The sequence below is a fragment of the Monodon monoceros genome, unplaced genomic scaffold, assembly GCF_005190385.1.
Source record: "Monodon monoceros isolate NGI ecotype Baffin Bay Population unplaced genomic scaffold, NGI_Narwhal_1 Super_Scaffold_9, whole genome shotgun sequence".
Taxonomy (NCBI): domain Eukaryota; kingdom Metazoa; phylum Chordata; class Mammalia; order Artiodactyla; family Monodontidae; genus Monodon; species Monodon monoceros.
Genome location: NW_021703786.1, coordinates 43,431,269 through 43,451,779, shown reverse-complemented (window position 1 = coordinate 43,451,779; position 20,511 = coordinate 43,431,269). Strand labels below are relative to the sequence as shown.

The following is a 20,511-nucleotide window of genomic DNA, read 5'->3' as shown; positions in this document are numbered from 1 at the left end:
TATACATCAATCTCTGCTATGTCTGTAATTATTTCCCTTAGATAGATTGCTATGATTAAGCAATGACTAAGTCCAAAGAGGTGCATGTTTTAAGACTCTTACTATATCTTAAGTCAATTACATCACTGATTGCCCTAAAGAGACACTGTCCCATTTTATTTCTTCTTTTCTGTGTTGCCTGTTCATGTCCACAGCCTCTTTTTTTTTCCCCTGAGGAAGTTCATCTCTTCTTTATTTGCAAGAGCTTTTTTATATACCTTAAAACTACTGTTTTTTTTTTATAAAGTGTTAATTATGGGCGAACGCACAACATAAAAGTCACCATCTTAACCATTCTTAAGTGTACAGATCAGAAACGTTAAGTATACTGACCCTGTTGTGCAAATTGGCGCCGCCAGCCACCTCCAGAACTTACTCATTTTGGAAAATGAAAACTCTGTCCCCACTGAACAGGTCCCCATTCCCCCAGCCCCTGGCACCCATCATTCTGCTTTGTGTCTCTATGAATCTGACCCCTCTAGACACCTCCTGTACGTGGAATCATACAGTATTTGTCTTTTAGTGACCGGTTTATTTCACTCAGTGTAATGTCCTCAAGGTTTATCCATGTTGTAGTATGTGTCACAGTTTCCTTCTTTTTTAAGGCTGAATAATTTTCCATTGTATATGTGGACCACATTTTGTCAATCTGCTCATTCCTTGATTGTCACTTAGGTTGCTTCTACCTTTTGGCCATTGTGAATTAACTCTGCTACGAACATAGGTGTACATTTATGGTGGGTTTTGACATACGCGATTCTAAACATTTTTATGAAATCTGCTCCATTCATCTTTCCTTTCTTTGTGCTTCCTCTCTGCCCTCATGTGTAGACATGTCTCGATCAGCCAAGGTTGGGAAGATCTTCACAAACAGTTTCTTCTACTTCTTTTACTAACTCATTTTTTCCTATTAAATTCTGGACTCTGACTGGAACATGTTTTGATGAATGGCGTATGTTCTGCTCAGAATATGTCTGCAAGAAACACAAACCCACTCAACATACCTCGAATAAAAAGAAGCTTATTCAACAACACAGGGGTGTCTGGGGGCTGCAGAAACTCCTGGGCCTCCTGGGAACGGGGCCAAGAGTCTCTCTCTGGGGCCTTTCTCTTTGCAACAACGTTCCTCTTTCTGGACCAGGTGTTTCTGCTCCCACTTGGTTTGGGAATGCACAGAATCTCGGGGTGTCTTGACACCAGCACCAACTCTGTATGACTTTACACGTCCAAATACTCTGACTGGGAATGCTTCAGACTCTTAATTTATATTCTTGAGAGCAAAAAAGCGACTGGCTCAGCACAGTTCATGGGTTGGTTTGCCTGTGCCTGTTTCTCATTTCTGGCTCAATCAGCTCCGGCCAGGAAAGGGGAGATGGTCGTCTGATACAAAATAACCACGGTTTCCCTCTTTATTAGGAAATTAGTGTGGGCCTTCCAAAAGGATGTATGTCTGGGCAAGCACCCCAGTATGTCTGTTTGAGGAGAACCTGTAGACATGAGTCTAGTTTTCCCCACCTAGATAACCAATAGCTTTATTTCTTCCTTTCTTTTCTCACCAGTAGCAATAATGGAAGTGAAGGGCATCAGTGCCATAAGGAACAGGGCAAGTGCTGTAGGTACTCAGAGTTGGGACCAGGTCATGGCCCCCTGGGTTCAGGGCACTTCCACCTTTTCCGTGTCATGGGGAGAACAGGCTACATGCCATAGCTGATTTCACCTGCAGGACTTGCCAGAGGGTTGCTTGGGCCCGGGATATTGGACACAATATTCTTTTTCACTTCTTGCCATTGAGCTGAAATCCTTGATCCCATATTCCTGGGCCCAGTTCTTTGGAACATGACCTCCACTGACCTTCTTTCTGATGCTTTCCCCAATTTCCCTTTCTTGCCATTTAATATGTCTTTATTTCTCATGGCAGCCTGAAGCTGATGAAGGGCTACAGGCCAGGGGTAAAACAATGTTCTTCTCAAATCTTGCCTACCTACATGACTAGCTGTGCAGTTTGGGACAAATTATTTAAAACAGGGAAGATTTTATTTTGCTTATGTGCCGTATGGAACTATTGAGGTGTAGAGCAGGAATATGTTATCTTCCGTAGAACTCCCCAAATTTTTTTCAAAGTGGTGTATCATTTTGGGTTCCCCCAGCAGTGAATGAGAGTTCTACCTGCTTCACATCCCTCACCAACATTTGGTATTGCCGGTCTTTTTAATTTTAGCCATTCTGGTGGGTGTGTAATGGTATCTCATTGTAGTTATAAACATCAGTTTTTTAAGCCTTAAAACCTTGCTTTTAAGCCTTAGGTCATCCACCAATGAGATATGTGAATAGGAGCAAGATACCTAAACACTTGGAGATTCAATTTCCTCAGCTACAAAGTAGGGGATACTCTTGTCCACCTCCAGAGGTTTTATGAAGATTGAATGAGATAATGATTACAAAGCAGAGGGTCTGGCTCATAAAAACCCTCAGTATTAAATAATAACTATTGTGGCTATAGTTGTTATTATTATTGCTATTATTAATATTATTATTACTGCAATTGATATAATCCAGGTCAAGAAATCCCCTATTTGGTTAAGGTTGTCCTGCATATAAAGACATTATTGGTTGAAATTGTCAAATATATATATATATAAACATATATATACACACATACATATTTTTTTAATGGTTTAACGTTCTCTAAGGCAGTTGGCATTGATTAAAGAAGAATTATGAGAGAAGAAATTCATTTAATCCATCAACAACTATCCAGTGGGTACAACCTACGTGCCCAGCACTATTCTAGATAACTCGGCTTCCCTTCTTGTGGAAGGTAAGCTCTGGGTTTAAGAAGAGGAATAGACAATAAACAATAACCAAAGAGGTGAACAAGATAGTTTTACATAAGGCTCCATGGATATGATGAAAGTAAAATGATGTGATAGAGAATGTCAGGGAGCCTGCGGTAGATGGGGTGATTAGAGAAGGTCTCCCAGGAGGTAACATTTGCAATCAGACCTGAATGATTAAGAAGGATCTGGGCTCGCACAGATCTGAGGCCTGGGTATTCCAAGGTTGAGGGAACGGCAAGTGCAAGGCTGTAAGGCAGGCATGAGCTGGGCACATTGGAAGAACAGAAGATCCACCGTGGCTGTAGTGGGATGGGGAGGGGGAAGCTGGCAGGGCCGTGGCATGCAGGGTCTTGCAGAGTATTTTACATTTTTATTAAGTGTATTATGAAGCCGTGCAAGATATTTAGAAGAGGCATAGTGGGATCCGATGTCTCTTTTTAGGAGATTACTTTTAAGTGTGCTCTGTAGAGAATAGATAGCTGTGGGTAGAGAGGTAGGTTGGAAGGCTGGTCCTACTGTCGCAGGAGGTCAGATGAGAGGTAGTGGTGGCTTTGAACTAGTAGGCGGCAGGAGAGACGGAGAGCAGTGGGTGGGTATCAGATGCATTTTGCAGATGGTCCTCAGAGAGCTCGCTGATGGTGGGAGGACGAGATAAAGAGAGGAATCAAGGCTCTAGGACTGGGTAGGTGATGGTGAGGAAGAGTAGGTAGAAACGGTTTTGGGGGCTGTAGAAGCAAAGTTTTCTTCTGATCGTTGTTATGGGTTGAATCGTGTCCTTCAAAAAGATCTGCTGAAGTCTGAATCCTTGTGAACGTGGCCTTATTTGGAAATAGGATTTTTGCAGATGTAAGCAAACGAAGATGACGTCACAGTGAAGGAAGGGTGGATGCGTCCCCTGCATTGGCAGGCGGACTCTCAACCACTGCGCCACCAGGGAAGCCCCTCCCTGGAGCTTTGAATAATTGTGAACCTAAGACTCTTCCTTTCCTTTCTCCTTGGAGTATTTTGAAATAGTATACTAGAGGAGGTTTGCCCCTCTAGTAATAATCATTGTTATAGTAACAATTTATTGAAGAAGTGTAAAATGCTCTGTGCTTCACATGCATTCTTGCATCTAATTTCATACTCGTCACATCCTCATGAGGCAGGCAGCATTCCCATTTTATGGATGAGAATAACTGAGGCTAAGGACAGGTAAACGGTTTGTCCAGAGCCACATGGCTGGTGTCAGAGCCAAGTTGATTCGTTGGAACCCTGGGCTCTTACCTCCTGTCTATTACTGAGACATGTCTGGGTCATTTGAATATAAATCTTCTCTCATGGATAACTTCTCAGATATATGTAATAGCCCACACATTAAATTGTCTTCCCATTGGGATATAGTCAGAAAAAAATTATAGCCCCCCAAATTCTCTCCTCTCCAGTTACTTCTTCTGCTCTCTCTCAGGCAGAAGGGTCTCTCTTGTGTGTTTTGGAAGAGATGGGGTCCCTTGAGTGGTGGCTAGAATCATGGCTTTCCCAGAAGCATGATGGAATGAATGGAACCCCAAGAATATGTAGTGACATAGGATTTAGGTTCTGTCCTAAATCACAGGTTAGTCATACTGGGACTTTGTATCATTATTGAACCTCTCTGAGACTGTTCATTCATCTGCAAAATGGAGATAATATTGTCTTCAAATATTTTCCTCTAGATAATAGCAGGCATTCGTTGGCAATGTCTCCATGTAAGGGCACCTGATAAAACTCTATAAGATGGTAGAGTTTTTCAGCATCATTCCATTGACCCGCGCCCCCCCGCACTAATTTGGACACACTCAGAGGAAGCTCAGTGTTTTCTGCAGAGTAGGAGAAGAGGTCAAGGGTCAGAGGGGAAAGCAGGCCCCAGTCACCCCATGGCTAAGCCACTCCCTATAGATCTGCATTGCGATAACAAGAGAGAGTCTGAGTAATTCACAGATTTCCTGATTGACCCCTGCATCTACCCTAATCTCCTAAAAGGTTTGGGGCAAGGAAGGATTCTTCCCTCCCAGCATCCTTTGCCTCTTCTACCCAGACCTTCTTCAGGCCTCCTCTTGGCCGGTGTCCTGCTCTCAATGAGACACAACTGAAATGGTGTCACAGGCAGAGATGGGAATTTGGTTAGATGCTGGGCATCTTTCCAAGAGGATTACAGCCAGCACATCTAAAGAGAAAATAAATGGCACACCGGGGGCCCCTGAAATAGAAATCAACCTCTGCACTCTTTCCTCCAGTACAGAGGAGGCCGTGGGCTGCGTGGGCACTGGGGAGAGCTCTGATCTGGGAAGATGCGGATTTTTGTCACAGCCAGCAGTGATCTTGGACTGTTAGTTCTCCCTTCCGAGCCCCAGTTTCCTCATCTGTAAGACTTGAGCCTAGAAAAGGTGACCTTGAATGCTCCTTCAGTTGTAGCATTCTTTGATTCTATCCCAATGGCTGGTGGAGGAGGGCTTCATCCTTCTAAAATCCCTGAAGATTAATGCCGTCACCAATAAGGCTTGCCCTCATCCCCTTGGTAAATAATTAGGATGCACTAGAGATGTGGTTTTCAAACTTTTATTTTTGAGTCACGTAATGCTTCCTTTAAAAAAAAAAATCTTACCCCAAAGCATATGTAACATAGAAGAGACCACAGCAGAGCCCCCTACTGCAGTGGATGAAGTTGACCTGGAGTTTGCCCTTGGCCACAGCTGGAGACCTCTACAGAGTACATATTGATGTTTTTGTTTGTCTGTTTGTTTGGTTTGGTTTCAGGCACAAAGTACCAGTTTTCTTAAATCCAAATTAGCCAAACTGGTGATTCAGAGGACATTAATTTGAATTGAAAGGGGTTCTTTTATGAATCACTTTCTGGAGGATTTGTTCCCTAGTGCAGTGGTTACCAAGCTGTATTCTAGGTTCTGCCCCTCCTCCACCCTGCTCGAAATCCTCATTCTTCTGTATCTGATGAGATGCCCCTACTTTCCTAGGGCACAACGATAATAGGATGAAAAGCACCAAATTGAAAGTCAAGATGGGGGGTGGGGTGGGCCAGTTTCCAAAACTGTCTCCCAGTGTGACCTTGACAATGCCTCGCCTCCCCCTCTCCGGGTTTACGTTTCCTCCTTTGTCAAATGAAAATATTGGGCAAGGTGGTTCCCATACTGTTCTGGCAATCTGGGATTGCTTGCCTGGGCCCTCAGAGCCATGGACACCTGGCCTTCACCAGGTGGGCCGCACACCTGGCCCCCATCCCCAGGTCTCCCGGCTATGGAGTCAGCAGAGGGAAGACGCCAGAGGGGAGATCTTTGGGGCTGCCCAGAGTATTTGCCAACAGCTCTGCTGACTGCACAGACTCTGGAGGAAACTGTCCCCCTGTGCTTGTGCGAGCAAGCACTAGAACTGTCACATAAAGCATTCCCAGCAGCTGCTCTCTAGAGATTTTTAAACTAGTCATTGTCAGTGCGATCTGCAGTTCGACCTGGCCTGCCCCCAGTTCACCTTGGTAGAGCTAGCTCAGAGCTGCTTTATTCACTCAACCAAAGATGCCTGCATGGAGGAATGCGGGCCTCCTGGCTCCCAGCCCCAGCTCCCTCGTGGAGCCATATGTGTGTGCTCTTGGGAACTAGAAGGAACCCTAGGGTTTCCTGGGGGAAGAGCTCTCAGGCCAGATAGCAAAGCCCAAGCTCTCTGCAGCTCCTGCTCGTGACTCTCTCTGGCCTGAGGTCAGCTGAGGGCACACACAGAATAAGAAGACCCCAGGGAGTTCCCTGTATGGGAAAGAGGAAAGACCGTGGTCTCGATGTGAATGGGAGCTCCCATTTATTGAGGCTTATTGGTGCGGAGTATTAGACAAAACGATTTATACACAGGATCTCATTCAATCCTTACCACCATCCCGCCAGGTGGGTATTAGGATCTGCGTTAGATAAATGCCGTGTCATTTACACAAGGAGAAGTGTCCCCTCTCACTTCCTGGCCCCTATACTTCTTTTTATAAAATGACAGTTATTAGAAGGTTTTTTTTTTTTCATATTAGGAAGTACAAAGAGAAAAACAAAGAATGGCCCATGATCCCACTCCCTTATCCCCAATAAACTCTGTCAACAGTACAAAAAGAAAAATAACACATACACGTATTTAGGAAATTCAGACAGTACAGGAAGTAATAAAACTCAAAGGTAAACACATCCCTTCCTTCCAGACCCTCTCCCCAAAGGAAAGATAGTTTTGGTATTTCGTTTGCAACATTATTTGCAGAAAAAAAAAGTTTTGTATAAACCAGTCTACCTGCAACGGGTCTCTATGTAGTCTCTCTGTGGATATTATTTTCATTTTTACTTTACATGAAAGGCATAATCCTGAAACATTGCCCTACACTCTGCTTTCTTTTCCACTTTCTGTACCTTAGAGCTCTTCCCCCATCGGCACACACAGCCCTGCCTCACTCTTTTTTAACAGCTGTGTAGTGTTCCATTGTTTGGACAGATTCCAGTTGACTTAGCCCCCCATTGACAGAAAGTATTGCAATCAAGGCTGCACTGTCTAGCCTGGTTCCTATCTTACGGAAAAACTTGAGAGCATATATGTAGGGAAAATTCCTAGTAGTGAGATACTTAAGTCAATGGCCTGTCCTTCAAAGAGGCACCACTAATGTATGCTCCCAGCAGCAGCAATGAGAAAGCCCATCCCCCTGGCACTGGGTCTATCAGATGATTCAGTTTTGCCAAATCGATTCATCTTTTGAAAAAGATAGCGCATGTTTTGATCTGCATTTTCTTAATTATGAGTTAAGGTTAAGCACATTTTTATATCTCCATTGACTTAAAAATTTTTCTCTTTCTTTTTTTGGGGGGCGGGGAGAGTAATTCCCTATTCATATTCCTTGTGCATTTTTTTCTAGTATATTATTATTATCATCGTTTCTGGTTATTGCTATTGATAACGATGGAGCTTTTTGTAAACAAAGGGAAACCCCCTTCTCACGTTAAACCCCAGGGTTTTACATATGTTTTGATGTTGGTCTGTGGCCTGTTTTCCCGTGAAGAAGGTCAACAGTGAAGTGGCTGCAGAGCAGGGCCCTGGCCAGCACCGTCGAGCTCCCTGCCAGCTTCCCAGAGGCCAGCTCCCTGTCTGTTCTGAGCGCGTGCAGCGCACTGCAGGCAGGCTGTAAAGATGGAGCACCGTTCCCCCGTCGCGGAAGCTACTTCTGGTTTTATTTCATCACAATAATATATTTTTATTGCCCTATTTGCATACCAGATTTTCCAGGGCAACTCCAGTATCACTCAAATTTATTTAGGTCAATAAAGACAATTTGTTAAATGTTATGTACAATCTAATTTACCAATCTTTTCTTAATGAAGTTTTGGATCTGTGAACTGTAAAGATTACAAATCAGTACATCCATGGTTTTAGAAATTCTGTACTTTTACTCCTTGCTTGACAGATTTCATCATTGGGCAGCTTTTTCTTCTCCCAGTGAGGACTTGAGGATATTTTAGTCTCTGAGTTCTTAAAAACTGGAAACTCTCTGTTTCCTTTATTGTTGGAGAATAATTTGGAAGTGAGTAAAATACTTGGGTAACCTTTCCATCTATGTGTCTATCGATCATCTATTTAATCTATGTATTCATCCGTCATCTATCAATGAATCTATCTATAGCTATCTTAGAAACAAAATAAGATAATTATTTAGGAGTCAGACATGTCCCCAGAAGTATCTGTTTTCCTGAAGTCAGTATTTATCACATCCATGAATTTCTTTGTACTTGTATAGCACTGCATTTGTACATATTTAAATAATACAGTGGTGTGTTGCATGTTTTTAAACTCTCTGTGATGTCATCCTCTTTGCCTTCAGCTAGTTTAGTGTGGCTCTCAACATAACTAAGAATCGTCCATGTTGATACTTACAGCTCTGATTCATTTTATCCGCCCCATTGTATAGGATTACATTGTCTGAATATACCGCGATTTATCCCTTTTCTCCTGGTAGGGAATACAGGGTTTTTTTTCCAGTTTGTCTTTTTTAGAAACAATGTTGTCCATGAACATGCTTGTGTGTATCTCCCTATGCGCACGCGTGAGGATTTATCTCGGGCATAGACCTGAAGGTGAAATTGTCGGTTCAGTGGTGCATCTGTTGTCAAGTTTGTTAGCCGTCACCAACGTTCCTTCCAAAGCAGTTGTACCAATTTGCACTCCCGCCAGAAGTGTGCAAGAGTTCTTGTTTCTGCTTATCCGTGTCCAGAGTCCCAGGCATTTTCATTTTTGCCAGTCTACTGGGTGCGAAATGATATCTCATGGTTTTAATTTGAATTTCCCTGATTACCTGTGAGATGGAACACCACTTTATGTGTATTGGCTCTTCCGGTTTTCACTTCTATAACTTGCTTTTTCATCTCTTTTGCCTGTTCTTTCTATCGGGTTGTTTTACTTTCTTATTAATTTGAAGTTATTTGTGTGTTCTTGATATTAATATAAAGGTATGTTTCTATCCGTTGACTTAGAGTTTCATGATTGCCTTTGATGTATCAGAGTTTAATTTTTTTCTGGTTTATTAATGAGCACGGACTTTATTTACATTACTGGTTGATATAGAAGTCTCAAATTGTTAAAGTTCGACAAAAAGAAGTATACTTTTGCTTTTAGAAGGTGCTTTTACCAGAAACAGATACAAACAAACCAACCAAACTCAGCAAAACAAGAAGAAACACTTCTTGGATTCTTTTTTTCATTGAGGCATAATTGATATACAATATTATATTAGTATTTGACATTTATATACATTGCAAAATGATCATCATGGCAAGCCTAGTTACCATCTGTCACCGTGCAGACTTAATACAATATTATTGACTATATTCCCCTTGCTGAACTTGATATCCCCATGACTTATTTATAACCGAAGTTTGTACTTCTCCATCCCCTTCAGCCATTTTGTCTCAACCCCATCCCCTCCCCTCTACCGAAATAAAAGTCTCAAAAGTCTTTAAAAGATCGCTTCACTTTCCGTAGATTTAGTGTTTTCTGAAGTTGGCTTGTGTTTTCCCCTTTTTCTCCTAAATGGCATTTCACCAGCATATATAGATATATATTTAGATCTCTGTCCTTCAAATACATAGTCTGATACTTGACTCAAGACTAAAGTCTTCTACCTGCTCAAAAGAAAATCTGTTAACTTTGAATTATTGTTTCTGAATTATCCCTTCTGTCTCTCTCCTGGGCATCTTATTTTCAATAGATAGTGACTTCGAGAGCTGTCCTTTCTGTCTCTTCCTTCCTGCCATCCTTCTCGTCTCTTCATTCTTCCCTACTGAGTACCCAGTGCATCTCTCTCGTTGGAATTGTCTTCACCAACTTCTTCACTACCCACCCTGCTGTCCGTATTTGCAGCTCAGGCAAACTGTCCTGATCAGCTTGTTCCCCGACCCTCCTCCATGGCTGCTGATTGAATTTCACGGATGCGAAATTCTCTTACATCTTATTGAGGTCACCATTCAGATATTACCTTATTTTTTTCCCTCCTGTTTCTTGCAGCAAATCTCTTTTATAGAGAAACTTTCTATTTACTCAAGGTCGCTTTCTCATCAGAGCCACCAGCATCAGACAACGCCAGCAGCCCAGCCCCAGGCCTCTCTTTGGCTTTCATCTGCCTCCCACCTGGGGACCATTGTCCCCTCGGTGCTGTTCCTGTGACTGCTGACTTCTGAAGGATGGTGATGGTGAGAGGGCAGGGGCAGATCTGGAGGGAGCCACGTCATCCAGGTGCTGCTTTGCAAGTTTGGTCCAGCAGGTGGGGGCGGGCACACTCTCTCTGCAACCTGAGACCACCCTTGTTCCTGATTGGGGGCTGTGTGTTTGTGACGTTGCCACGTGGGTGTGTATTCCTGCTACTTACGTGTGCTCACAGAGCTCCCGCTTACCTCTGCCTGGAGCCCTGCTGGATATAGGGCCATTTCTCTGGAACTGCGATTTGGGCAAAATTTGTACTCCTTTAGCCTCCTGCCTCGATGGCCAGCAGGAGGGCATGGACTTGGGGTCATAGCTGCAGAAAAGAGAAGGGGGCGGCTCTTTGTGTTATGGCTAAAGAATTCTGTGATACCCATTCATAACCATTCACATCATTGACCCTTGAACTCTGCACATCCCCAAGGCAAAGAAGGGGCATTGCCTCTCCTCACATCTGACCGTCCACTTGCATAGGGCTTCAACTTACAAGCCATTCTCTTCACACTGCCCTTGAAGGAAGTGATTGTTCCTTTGGAGGGTACAGAGAACGTAAATCATTCTAGACCTTGACCTCTTCGCATTGGCCCAGATCTGGCTGAAGACTGACCTGCCCATGGTTCTCTGAAACACAGTGGTTCATAAAGTCTGGCCCCTGGACTTGTGACCATCATCAGCGTCACCTGGGAACTCGTTAGAAACAAAAATGATCAGGCCTCACCTCCGACCCACTGAATCAGGAATTCCGGGGCTGGGGCTGGGCAATCTGTGCCGTCCAGGTGAGTCTGATGAACTCAAGTTTGAGGACCACGGCTCGAACTAAAGCTGAAACTGCCACCATGCCCTTTCCAGCTGTCCCGAGAGATGCTGTTGAAAAATATAAAGGCTCCCTGGAGACCTGGGTACCCAGTGACAGGTGTCTAGACTTGGTTTTTGTATTTACTTTTCATTTGAACTCAGTATTTTCCATACCTGTTTGACCATAGAATATTCCGTATTCCTGTTCTGTGCTCCTGGTCCTGCCTCATTCCCCTCCAAACCTCAGTATGTGAAACTCCACACGTCTGAGATCCAACGTCTGTGAACTTGGGAATCATCATGTGGGCTTCTCCTGGCTTAGCGTTGCCCCGGGGTCCTGACTAAAGCCTCAGAGAAGAATCACAACTGCACTTGTTCAGACTGAGGGGTGAGCTGGCTAGGGAGAGGGTTGTAGAAAGAGTGTGGATTTAGAGGCGGGTAGACCTGGTCGGGATCCAGGGTCCACCACTGACCAGCTCCATGAACTTGGGAAAGTGACCTTTTTCCACAGGGCTCTTGTGAGGAGTAAACGAAGCCAGGTGCACAGGATGGAACTGACATGGGGTTTGCAGACAGAAGACCAGGATGCTAGTGATGGTTCAGTCATCTTCCGACTTGACACCCCTGGCCTCAGTTTTTCCATCAATAAAATGGGGGAATAATAATAACAGACAACTTACCACGTGGTAGTGATGAAAATTTTAAGGAAATAATATATATGAATGATCTTTGTAAACTGCATAATGCTACAGAATGTTCGGCTTCTATGTCAGATTAAACCGTGTTTTCAGAGGCTCTGTCCCTTTGTCTGGCACATAGTAGGTGATCGGGTGATTTAGTTGGCTTTCAGTCAAGCACAACCCCAAAGCAGTAGCGCAGTGCTTAACCCTGAGGGACCTTGTTCCAGCTGACAGATAAGAATGAACTGAAGTAGCAAAGGCACTGTTTTATGTGCCATCTTTCTCAGGATTGATTTGTTTATCAAAAATTTTATTTATATGGAGCACAAAAATAAACCAGCCCAAACTCTGCAGGATGTAACAGAGGTTCTGAATTAATGAGGTCCAAATTTATGAGCGTTCAGAATTGTTACTTTTCTTAACTCTTCTGTTGTCAGGAGGGGCCGTGGGGGGGGGAAATGACCCGTCCACACGCCGCTTGTCCCCCTCTCCTTCATCCCCTGATGAAGTTGCATTTTCCCAGGACTAGAGTTGGATTTCTGGAGCTGTGACATGGCTTGGGATATGGGCAGAAGCCTCTTAGTTCAGCTCCAATAATTCTTTTCTATAAAATTCTGGGTTGTGACTACATTATTTTACAGCAAGGGAGTTCCTTGTGAAAAGCTGTGTGCCCTGAGGAAGGAGGTATTTATTCCAGAGTGGAGGGCATGAGGGAAACAATGGCAAAATTCTCTTATAGTCTTCATGCCCTAGGATCACGGTTCTCAGTGTTTGGTCCCTAGGCTCGGCAGCATCAGAATCACCAGGCTACTTGATAGAAATGCAAAACCCTGAGCCCCATCTCAGATCTACTGACTCAGAAACTCTGGGGGCGGGGCCCAGCAGGTTTGAACCTGCCCTTCTGGTTTTTCTGATGCACACTCAGGGTTGAGAACCTTTGATCTGGGAGAAGAAGGAAGGAACAGGGCCAGCCAGACGTCACTCTTCAGAGGAAGGATGCTGGATTCCGGAACCTAAATAGTGGGTGGTGCTGGGCCCCCACGAGGACCCCAGCAAATGTCCATTGCACCCACCTGAACAAACTGAAATTCAGTTGTTTATCCATTTACTCTAGGGCAATGGTTCTTCTTCCCTGTGGCACATTAGAACCACCTAGAGACCTCGTTAAAAATACCCTGACCACCTGAACCAGAATCCCTGGAGTAGTGTCGGGACATCTGTACTTTTAAAAGTTTCCAGATGATTCTGACACGCGCCCATTTTTGAGATCTAATGCAGAGGGTGCCTCGCTAAGAAAAAAATGTGATTTAGGTTGTCTTTACATTTATCATAGATTTTTCTGTTGGAAATGTATTTTACCTATTTGTATTATAAAAATTACATACTCATTATAGAAAAAAAACTTGGAAAATACAGAAAAGTTGAAAGGAGAAAAGCAATAAGACTCATGTTCCAACTATCTAAAGGTGGTAGTCAGTATCAGGTGTGTTTTCTTTCAATCTGTTTGTTTAATACACTGGTTTGCATTTTTTTACAGTGTTGTGATCATACTTAATATAGCATTTTCTTCCACTTTTTAACTTAACATTACATCTTAGGTAGTCTGCACATTGTTATAATTGTAAGTACAGTTTTTAATATGCTCTTGTGGCAACATGACAAAAATACAGCTTTCCTCCATTTTCACATGTGCATAGTTCAAGATGGTGTTTAGAGAGGACTTCTTTTCTTTATAATGCCTATATTTCAAGCATATTGTGAAATCCTACTTTGAATATCAGAAACAGAATATTAACTCTTTCTCTTCTCTTTCAATGTCTTCTCCCAGGGTCCTAATCTGTCCTCGGACTTTTCCTCACCCCAACCCCACAGGTAGATGGATAGATGAGGCTGATGAGGGATAAAAATCTTACTACAGAAAGTCAAGAGAGAAAAACACATAAATATTTTCCCAATGTTTTAGAGCCACCACCCTACCTGTCAGCCTCAGCGGATGTTGGATTTCTCCTAAGCCTCAAGGCTATAATTCATAGGATGAGGTATGATTCATAAACATACACACACATAGAGCATTCTGATCAGACCCGCACTTCTATGCTTTGGAAAGAAAGAAGCCAAAGGAATAAGACAAGAAAAAGAAAGAAGGAAGCTGGGACAAAGGAAAGGATGGTAGGACAAACAGACTGAAGTTCTGATGTGCTCAGTCAGAAATGCCAAAGTCAAGCCCTTTTTCCCACCTCTCCTTTTAACATAAGCTTCCCAGAACTTTCTTCTTTGTTGCACAGTTATATGTGCGTGTATGTGTATGTGTGTGTGTGTGTGTATATATATATATATATATACACACACACATAAATGTGTATGTATCTAAATTGGTAATATATATAAAGTATGTAATACTTATATGTTACATACTTCATATATATACTTTATATGTTTATAATATATATTATATATAAATTTATAAAATTATATATATATATATAATTTTTTTTTTTCCTTGATTGCTTCTACCTTCTGGCTCAGCTGCTGATTTGAAGTTAAGCTCACCATCATTGTTGGGTGAGCTGGAGCAGCAATGTTTGTCTTCTTGTTGGTGTCCTGGATGCGCCAGGTAATTCTGCCCCATCTTCTTGCAGGACATTATGGGAAGGATGCTTACCGAAGTGGAGGACCTGATCTCCATAACTTCATCTCATCTGGATTTGTCACGTTAGGAAGAGGACACACGAAGGGTACAGTGGAAACCATTTTTTACTAAAATACAGAGGTTGCCTAGGGAACCCCGATCTGAAATGTAAAGATGGTGTGGAGGCCAGAGGGTGGTCCAGGACAGGAGAAGTTGGGTGGTTTCCATGGTTGCTTATCCTGGTGACATGCGTGGCTTCTGACAGGAGTGACCAGGAGGTCACAGGTGTAACTCTAGAAGGCAATAATAGACTTCCAAGAGGTATGCGTCCTGCCCCGCCCACGGCGTGGAGCAGGACACAGATACCAGTGGCTGCCCGTGGGAGGGGACCACGGGCACATGGTGGGAAACACTGCTGATGGATGTGGCAGCATCTACAAAGTGTTCGTTCTCCTCTTGGCTATTATTCCTTTCCATTTGAAAGCCACATTTTATAAACTGATGTCAGTGTTCTGTACTGTGGGTCTCGAAGCCAGCACGCATGTCGAGAGTTTTGGCGTCCTAAGTGTGTCTATGTAAACTCTCCATGATGGGCATACAAAGGTAGAGGTTACACAGACCTTCAAGCCACAAGCTGAAAGTTAACGTGGCATTTCTGCTCAGCTGCTTTATGACCTAGCTGACAGCTTGCAGAGCATCTGTGCAGGGGGTGTGACATCTTCGATTCTGTCTTTTGTTTAAACAGAGTTCTACTAGTGTTGTGAGCATTCTGTCATATCAAGAGTAACTGGATCCCTAACTCCTTTGATTACCTTCCTAACACCTGTGTACTGTTATAGACAACTGTGAATTCTGTTGTAGGGATGGTATATCCCTGTCTTCCCCTGAAATATGTGTTTGTTTTAAGTGTGAGTGAACAAGGAACTTTGCAATTTTTTCTTACATTCCATGCATCCAATTTTTAAATTCCCTATGTGATGTTTGTTCATCCTGTAGAGAAAAAAAAAAATCTGTATCTGTGTATGTATTTTCTGTTGTGTCTCTTTGTGTCTAAATAAAGTTTATTGAGGATACAGGTGGCATTTGTGGCTACTAAGAGTTGCAGAATCAAATTGGGACCAGATGGCTTGGGAAGGGGAAATGGGCCTCACAGTTAACTGGTAAAAGACACAATCCTTGACGTACTCATATCAACTCAAGCCTGGGATATATGACTCCCATGTCATCTGCTTTTTGATAATTATCTATCACCGTGAAACCAGTTACTCTAAAATGTAGCATTTTCAACCAGTAATAAACATTTCTTATCTCACATAGTTTGTGTGGGTCAGGAATTTGAGAGCAGCTGAGTTGGGTGCTTCTGGCTTGGGGGTCTCTCATGAGGTTACAGCCAAGGTATCAGCACGGGTTGCATCAGCTGAATCGGGCTTGACCGGGGCTGGAGGACTTGCTTCCAAGGTGGCGCACTTCTATGGTGCTGGCTGTTGGCAGGAGGCCTCAGTTCCTCCCCATGCCATTCTGTCCAAGATTACTTGAGTGTCCTCACAGCATGGTGGCTGGGCTTCCCCAGAATGGGTGATCCAAGAAAGAAAAAGACAGATGCCACCATGTCTTCTATGACCAAGGCCATGGGTGACACATCATCATTTTCACAATATTTTATTGGTTACACAAGTCAGCCCTATTCAGGATGGGGGACTGCACAAGGCTGTGAATGTCGGGTGCCTAGGATCACTGAGGGCCACTTTGGAGGCTGGTTACCACACCCCCATGACCCTCAGAGCAGAGCTACAAATCGGGATCTTTCCAACAGAACATGGCCTTCTCAACTGCAGGTGCTTTCTACCCTCACTTATTACTAAGGCTTCTCAACGGCAGTGGCTTCCCACCCTTACCCTGTCCCTTATAGCTGGTGCAACCTGAAACACCCAACAGTTCAATCAATAGAACTCTTTATATGTATATTATAAATGTTATGGCTTTGGGTACACACATTCATTTGACAAATATTTCATGAGGCCTGGCATGCACTAAGCAATATTCAGAAGTAAAACAAAGTAGAATCCAGCCTTGTGGAACTCATATTCCATTGGGGGAAGCAGACAAAATAAACCCTTGATGCTAAGTGCAGGGAGAAAACCTAAAGCACGTAAAGGGGGCGGGGAGCTACTGTTGTCAAGGAAGACCTCTGGGATGAGGGGGTAATTGAACAGAGACTCGCATCCCAGGCAGGGGCATCAGGAAGGCCCTGAAGTAGGTTCTTGTAGATCAAGAAATAGGAAGGAGGCCTGTGAGTGAAGCAGGCTAGAAGGAGATGAGATCAGAGCCACAGGGGAGCCCGATCATGTATTTATGGGTGTGGCTGTGAGGCTGCTTTCAAATTAGCTAGACCTCCATCGGAGCACATACAGGTGATTCTCTATCCTTATCTGTCCTTCCAGTCACTGTCACCTGGGCACCCGGGAGACTCTACCCCGCCCATGCGTGTGGCGGCTTTGCTGTGGCCTCTGCTTATTATTTCCCCATGTTGTCTTGTTCTGTGGTCTCATCCAGCCCTCCTGTGTGTGCATGGCCTGTCCTCCTGGTCTGTCACCCTTACCAGATCCTCTTCTCCATTCCCTTCCGCTCAAGAAGGCCTCTGAAACCTCCTCTTTCCGGGAATGTACCTTGCGTGTATTTTCCTATTTAGATGATAAGAGATTGGGGTGGGGGTGGGGATTTGGAAATGGGGATTCCCTTCCAATATCAAGACCCCTTATCCCTGCGCAGCCTAGATCTCTGGAAAAGGGCCAAGCTCTATCTTCGCTTCCTTCAGAACAAACCAAGTTCAGCTCTGAATGGTACTTCTAAGTAAAGCAGCCCCCTGTAAATGCCCCACGGGAAGGGGACCACTCAGAGACATCTAACCTGGGGCTGTTCCCCCATCATGTGTGTTTGGTTCTCTTTCTTTTCTTATTTATTTACTTTTGCTTCAACTCCAATTACTGCCTTTCTGGTCCCTCCCCCTTTATTCCTTTTTTTGTTCCAGCTTCTTACGTGTGCCTTAGGCCTTCTGGTGGCACCTGCCCACAGCATGGCCCCACTATGACTCTCGGAACTTGTGGTGTAGCTAGCACCTGTTTTAGAAGGTGATAGCATTGACCTACCGACCGCATCACTGAGTTGAACATGGATTTCTATCAGACTCTGATTACCGGAGACCGAGCGTGGATGGTCTTTGTTCTGAATGGCACTGGGAACCTTCACTGGAGGCTGGGATGCTCCCAGCCCCGTGCTCCGTTTTATGGGTCCCCGAGGCATTACAGAGAGATGTGCGCTCCAGCTCCGGTGGGGCTCCCCCAAATTCAGACAGTGGGGTTGAGGATGCATATATGTCTTCCTGCTTTATAACAAGATTCACAGGTACATGGATAATTAAATTCTTTGGATGAGGCCTAACTAAGTAGATATTCTTTTGTTAATGGGCTGGAGAAGGTGAGACATTAGAAGAAATAGAATTCTGACCCTAGGGGCTTCCTAACCACCACGGCCCCCTGCTCCATCTCTATCCTGTTGGGAGACCCCACATTTTAGCCTAGGGGGCCACACAGTCATTGGCCAGCCTCCTAGGTGGCATAGCACTGCCTTAGGCTCACAGGCACCAGAGTTTGTACTTACGCCCCTTTTCAGGACTTTCTAACTGAATGATGTGATCTCACCTTTTCCTATAATTCTTACTTTTCCTTTTATTTTCTCCTTCTCCTGGGGAACTAATTCTGCATGTCTCCCTGCTCTGATTTCTTCTTTGACCTCCTGTTTGCTCATCCCTTCGGGTAAATGGGAGTCAAGTCTCAGGAAGATACTGATCAGAGTGGCCATGAGTTTAGACCAAGTTTCCCCTATAACTTTTCCTCTGTTGATTAGACAAGAGCCCCCAGACTCTCCCGCGGGAACCCAGGGCAGTCTTTAAGGGCACAGAGGGTCTACTCAGGCTGCCATGATGAAAACCCAAGGATAAAGGCTCCTCTTTACCAAGCAGTTACTATGTGCCGGCACTGTCGTATTTGCACCTTTCCAGTAACCCCGCAGGAGAGCTCTTGTCCCCATTTTCACTGGTGAAAAACTGAAGCTGGAGTAGTTGAGTGGCCTGCCCAGGTCAACTCCGACAGTTAGCACTGTTTCATCCCATCCAGACCTGCTTCCAGAGTAGGTACTCCAGCCCCACACATCCTGTCTCTTGAAGACAGAAGGGCCGAGGTGGGCCGGGCGGTGGGTCAGCGGGACCCACATGTCGTGAGCATTCAGTGACTGATGGCTGTTTTATCAGAGGACACACTTTATAAGACAGGAAGTCACAAAAAGAAGACGGGCTGGAAACTAGCACCACCTTGTAAATCAACTAAACTTCAACTAAAAAAAAAAAAAAAAAAAAAAGACAGATCAGGAGTCAGAGCATTTACACCAGATGAGCAGGGTCTGTCCTTCCAGAAAGGAAACTCAGTCTCCTCAGATAATTATTCAGGGTCTGTCTCAATGAACACACCTACGGACACCCTCTGCTGTCCAGGTGGTGTGGTTAAAAATCTCAGACAGGCGGGCTGCTTTTGAGTCCGGATGAAAAAGCCTGAAGACGCTTTCCAGAAACTCCCATGAGACCTACTGTTAATTCCCTTGATTTCCACCCGTGTAGCCCAGGCCACACCAGGCCCAAGTCCTCCCAGGTGATGGTGTCAGCAAATGCATCTGATCTGTGCTGACCGGCACTGTTCCTCGGGTCCTTTCCACCCGTGCGTGTGTGTGTGTGTGTGTCAGAGACAGACAGAGAAATCCCTGAAGCCTTTGCTGAACGGTAGCAGCCCCAAAGTGACTCCCGTTTGGAGGAGGTAGGCACTGCTGCCCACCTGGCCGTTCACCCCTCCAGGTCAGCTCACACGCAGAGCATCTGCTCTGTGCCACACACTCTTCTAGGCCCTGAGGATACAGCAGACAGACTTTACATGCCAGAGAGAGATGACAGACCTACTGAAAGAGAGAAGTAAATCTCTGGAGTATGTCAAAAAGGAGTTAAAAGCTAGGGAGCAAAATGAGGCAGAGAATGAAGGAAGAAGGAGTTGCAGTTTTTAAAAAGAGCATCCAGAAAGCTTCAGGAAAAAACTGGCATTTGAGCAAAGGCTGAAGGAGGTGAAGGGTCAAGTCGCCTGGAATGGGGGGTGGGAGCGTTTCCCAGGCCAAGGGAACAGCCACCCACTGCCCACCTGGCTGGCACAGGGACAGCCGTGAGGCTGGAGCAGATGGGGCCTGGGTGTGGGCAGTAGGGGGCAGGGTCAGAGCGGGGCTGGACCACCCAGGGCCTGGGGGTCACTTGAGGATCTGGTTGCCACTCTGGGCAGAGCGAAAAACAAGATGCTTTTGGCCTGAGGTATTAGGAAGAGGGACGTCTGTGGGAGGGCCAGGGTTTCGGCAGAGGCTGGGGGTGAAGTGAATTCAGTCTGACTTCATATTAAGTTTTAGATGCGTCTTAATCAACCATGTGGAAATGTCAAGTTCAGGGGAGTTGTCCTGGCTGGGGATGTAAACAGGGGAGTTTCCAGTACATGAGGCCGGACGCTGGGTGAGGGCAGTAGCTGGAAGGCAGCGTGATATAAAGAGAGGTTTGTCTTTTTTAAGATGGGAGAAATCACAGTATATTTGATATTTGTATGCTGGTAGGAAGGATCCAGTAAAGAAGGGAAAATTGATTATGCAGGAGTGGGGGATGGTATATTTCAGAAGTGACATCCTCGATAGGCGAGAGATTCCTTGATGGAATCTGTCACCC

At 44.6% G+C, this 20,511-nt stretch overlaps 1 protein-coding gene across 1 annotated transcript in view; it reads left to right on the top strand.

Annotated features, from left to right (window-relative positions):
* Positions 1–20,511, top strand: part of SHISA6 (shisa family member 6) — a gene marked incomplete at its 5' end in the record, with an annotated part of 241,952 nt that overhangs the window by 101,438 nt on the left and 120,003 nt on the right. The window contains one exon of the mRNA XM_029212902.1: positions 14,725–14,820. Within this exon, the coding sequence (XP_029068735.1) occupies positions 14,725–14,820 (96 nt within the window). The remainder of the gene's footprint in view (positions 1–14,724; positions 14,821–20,511) is intronic.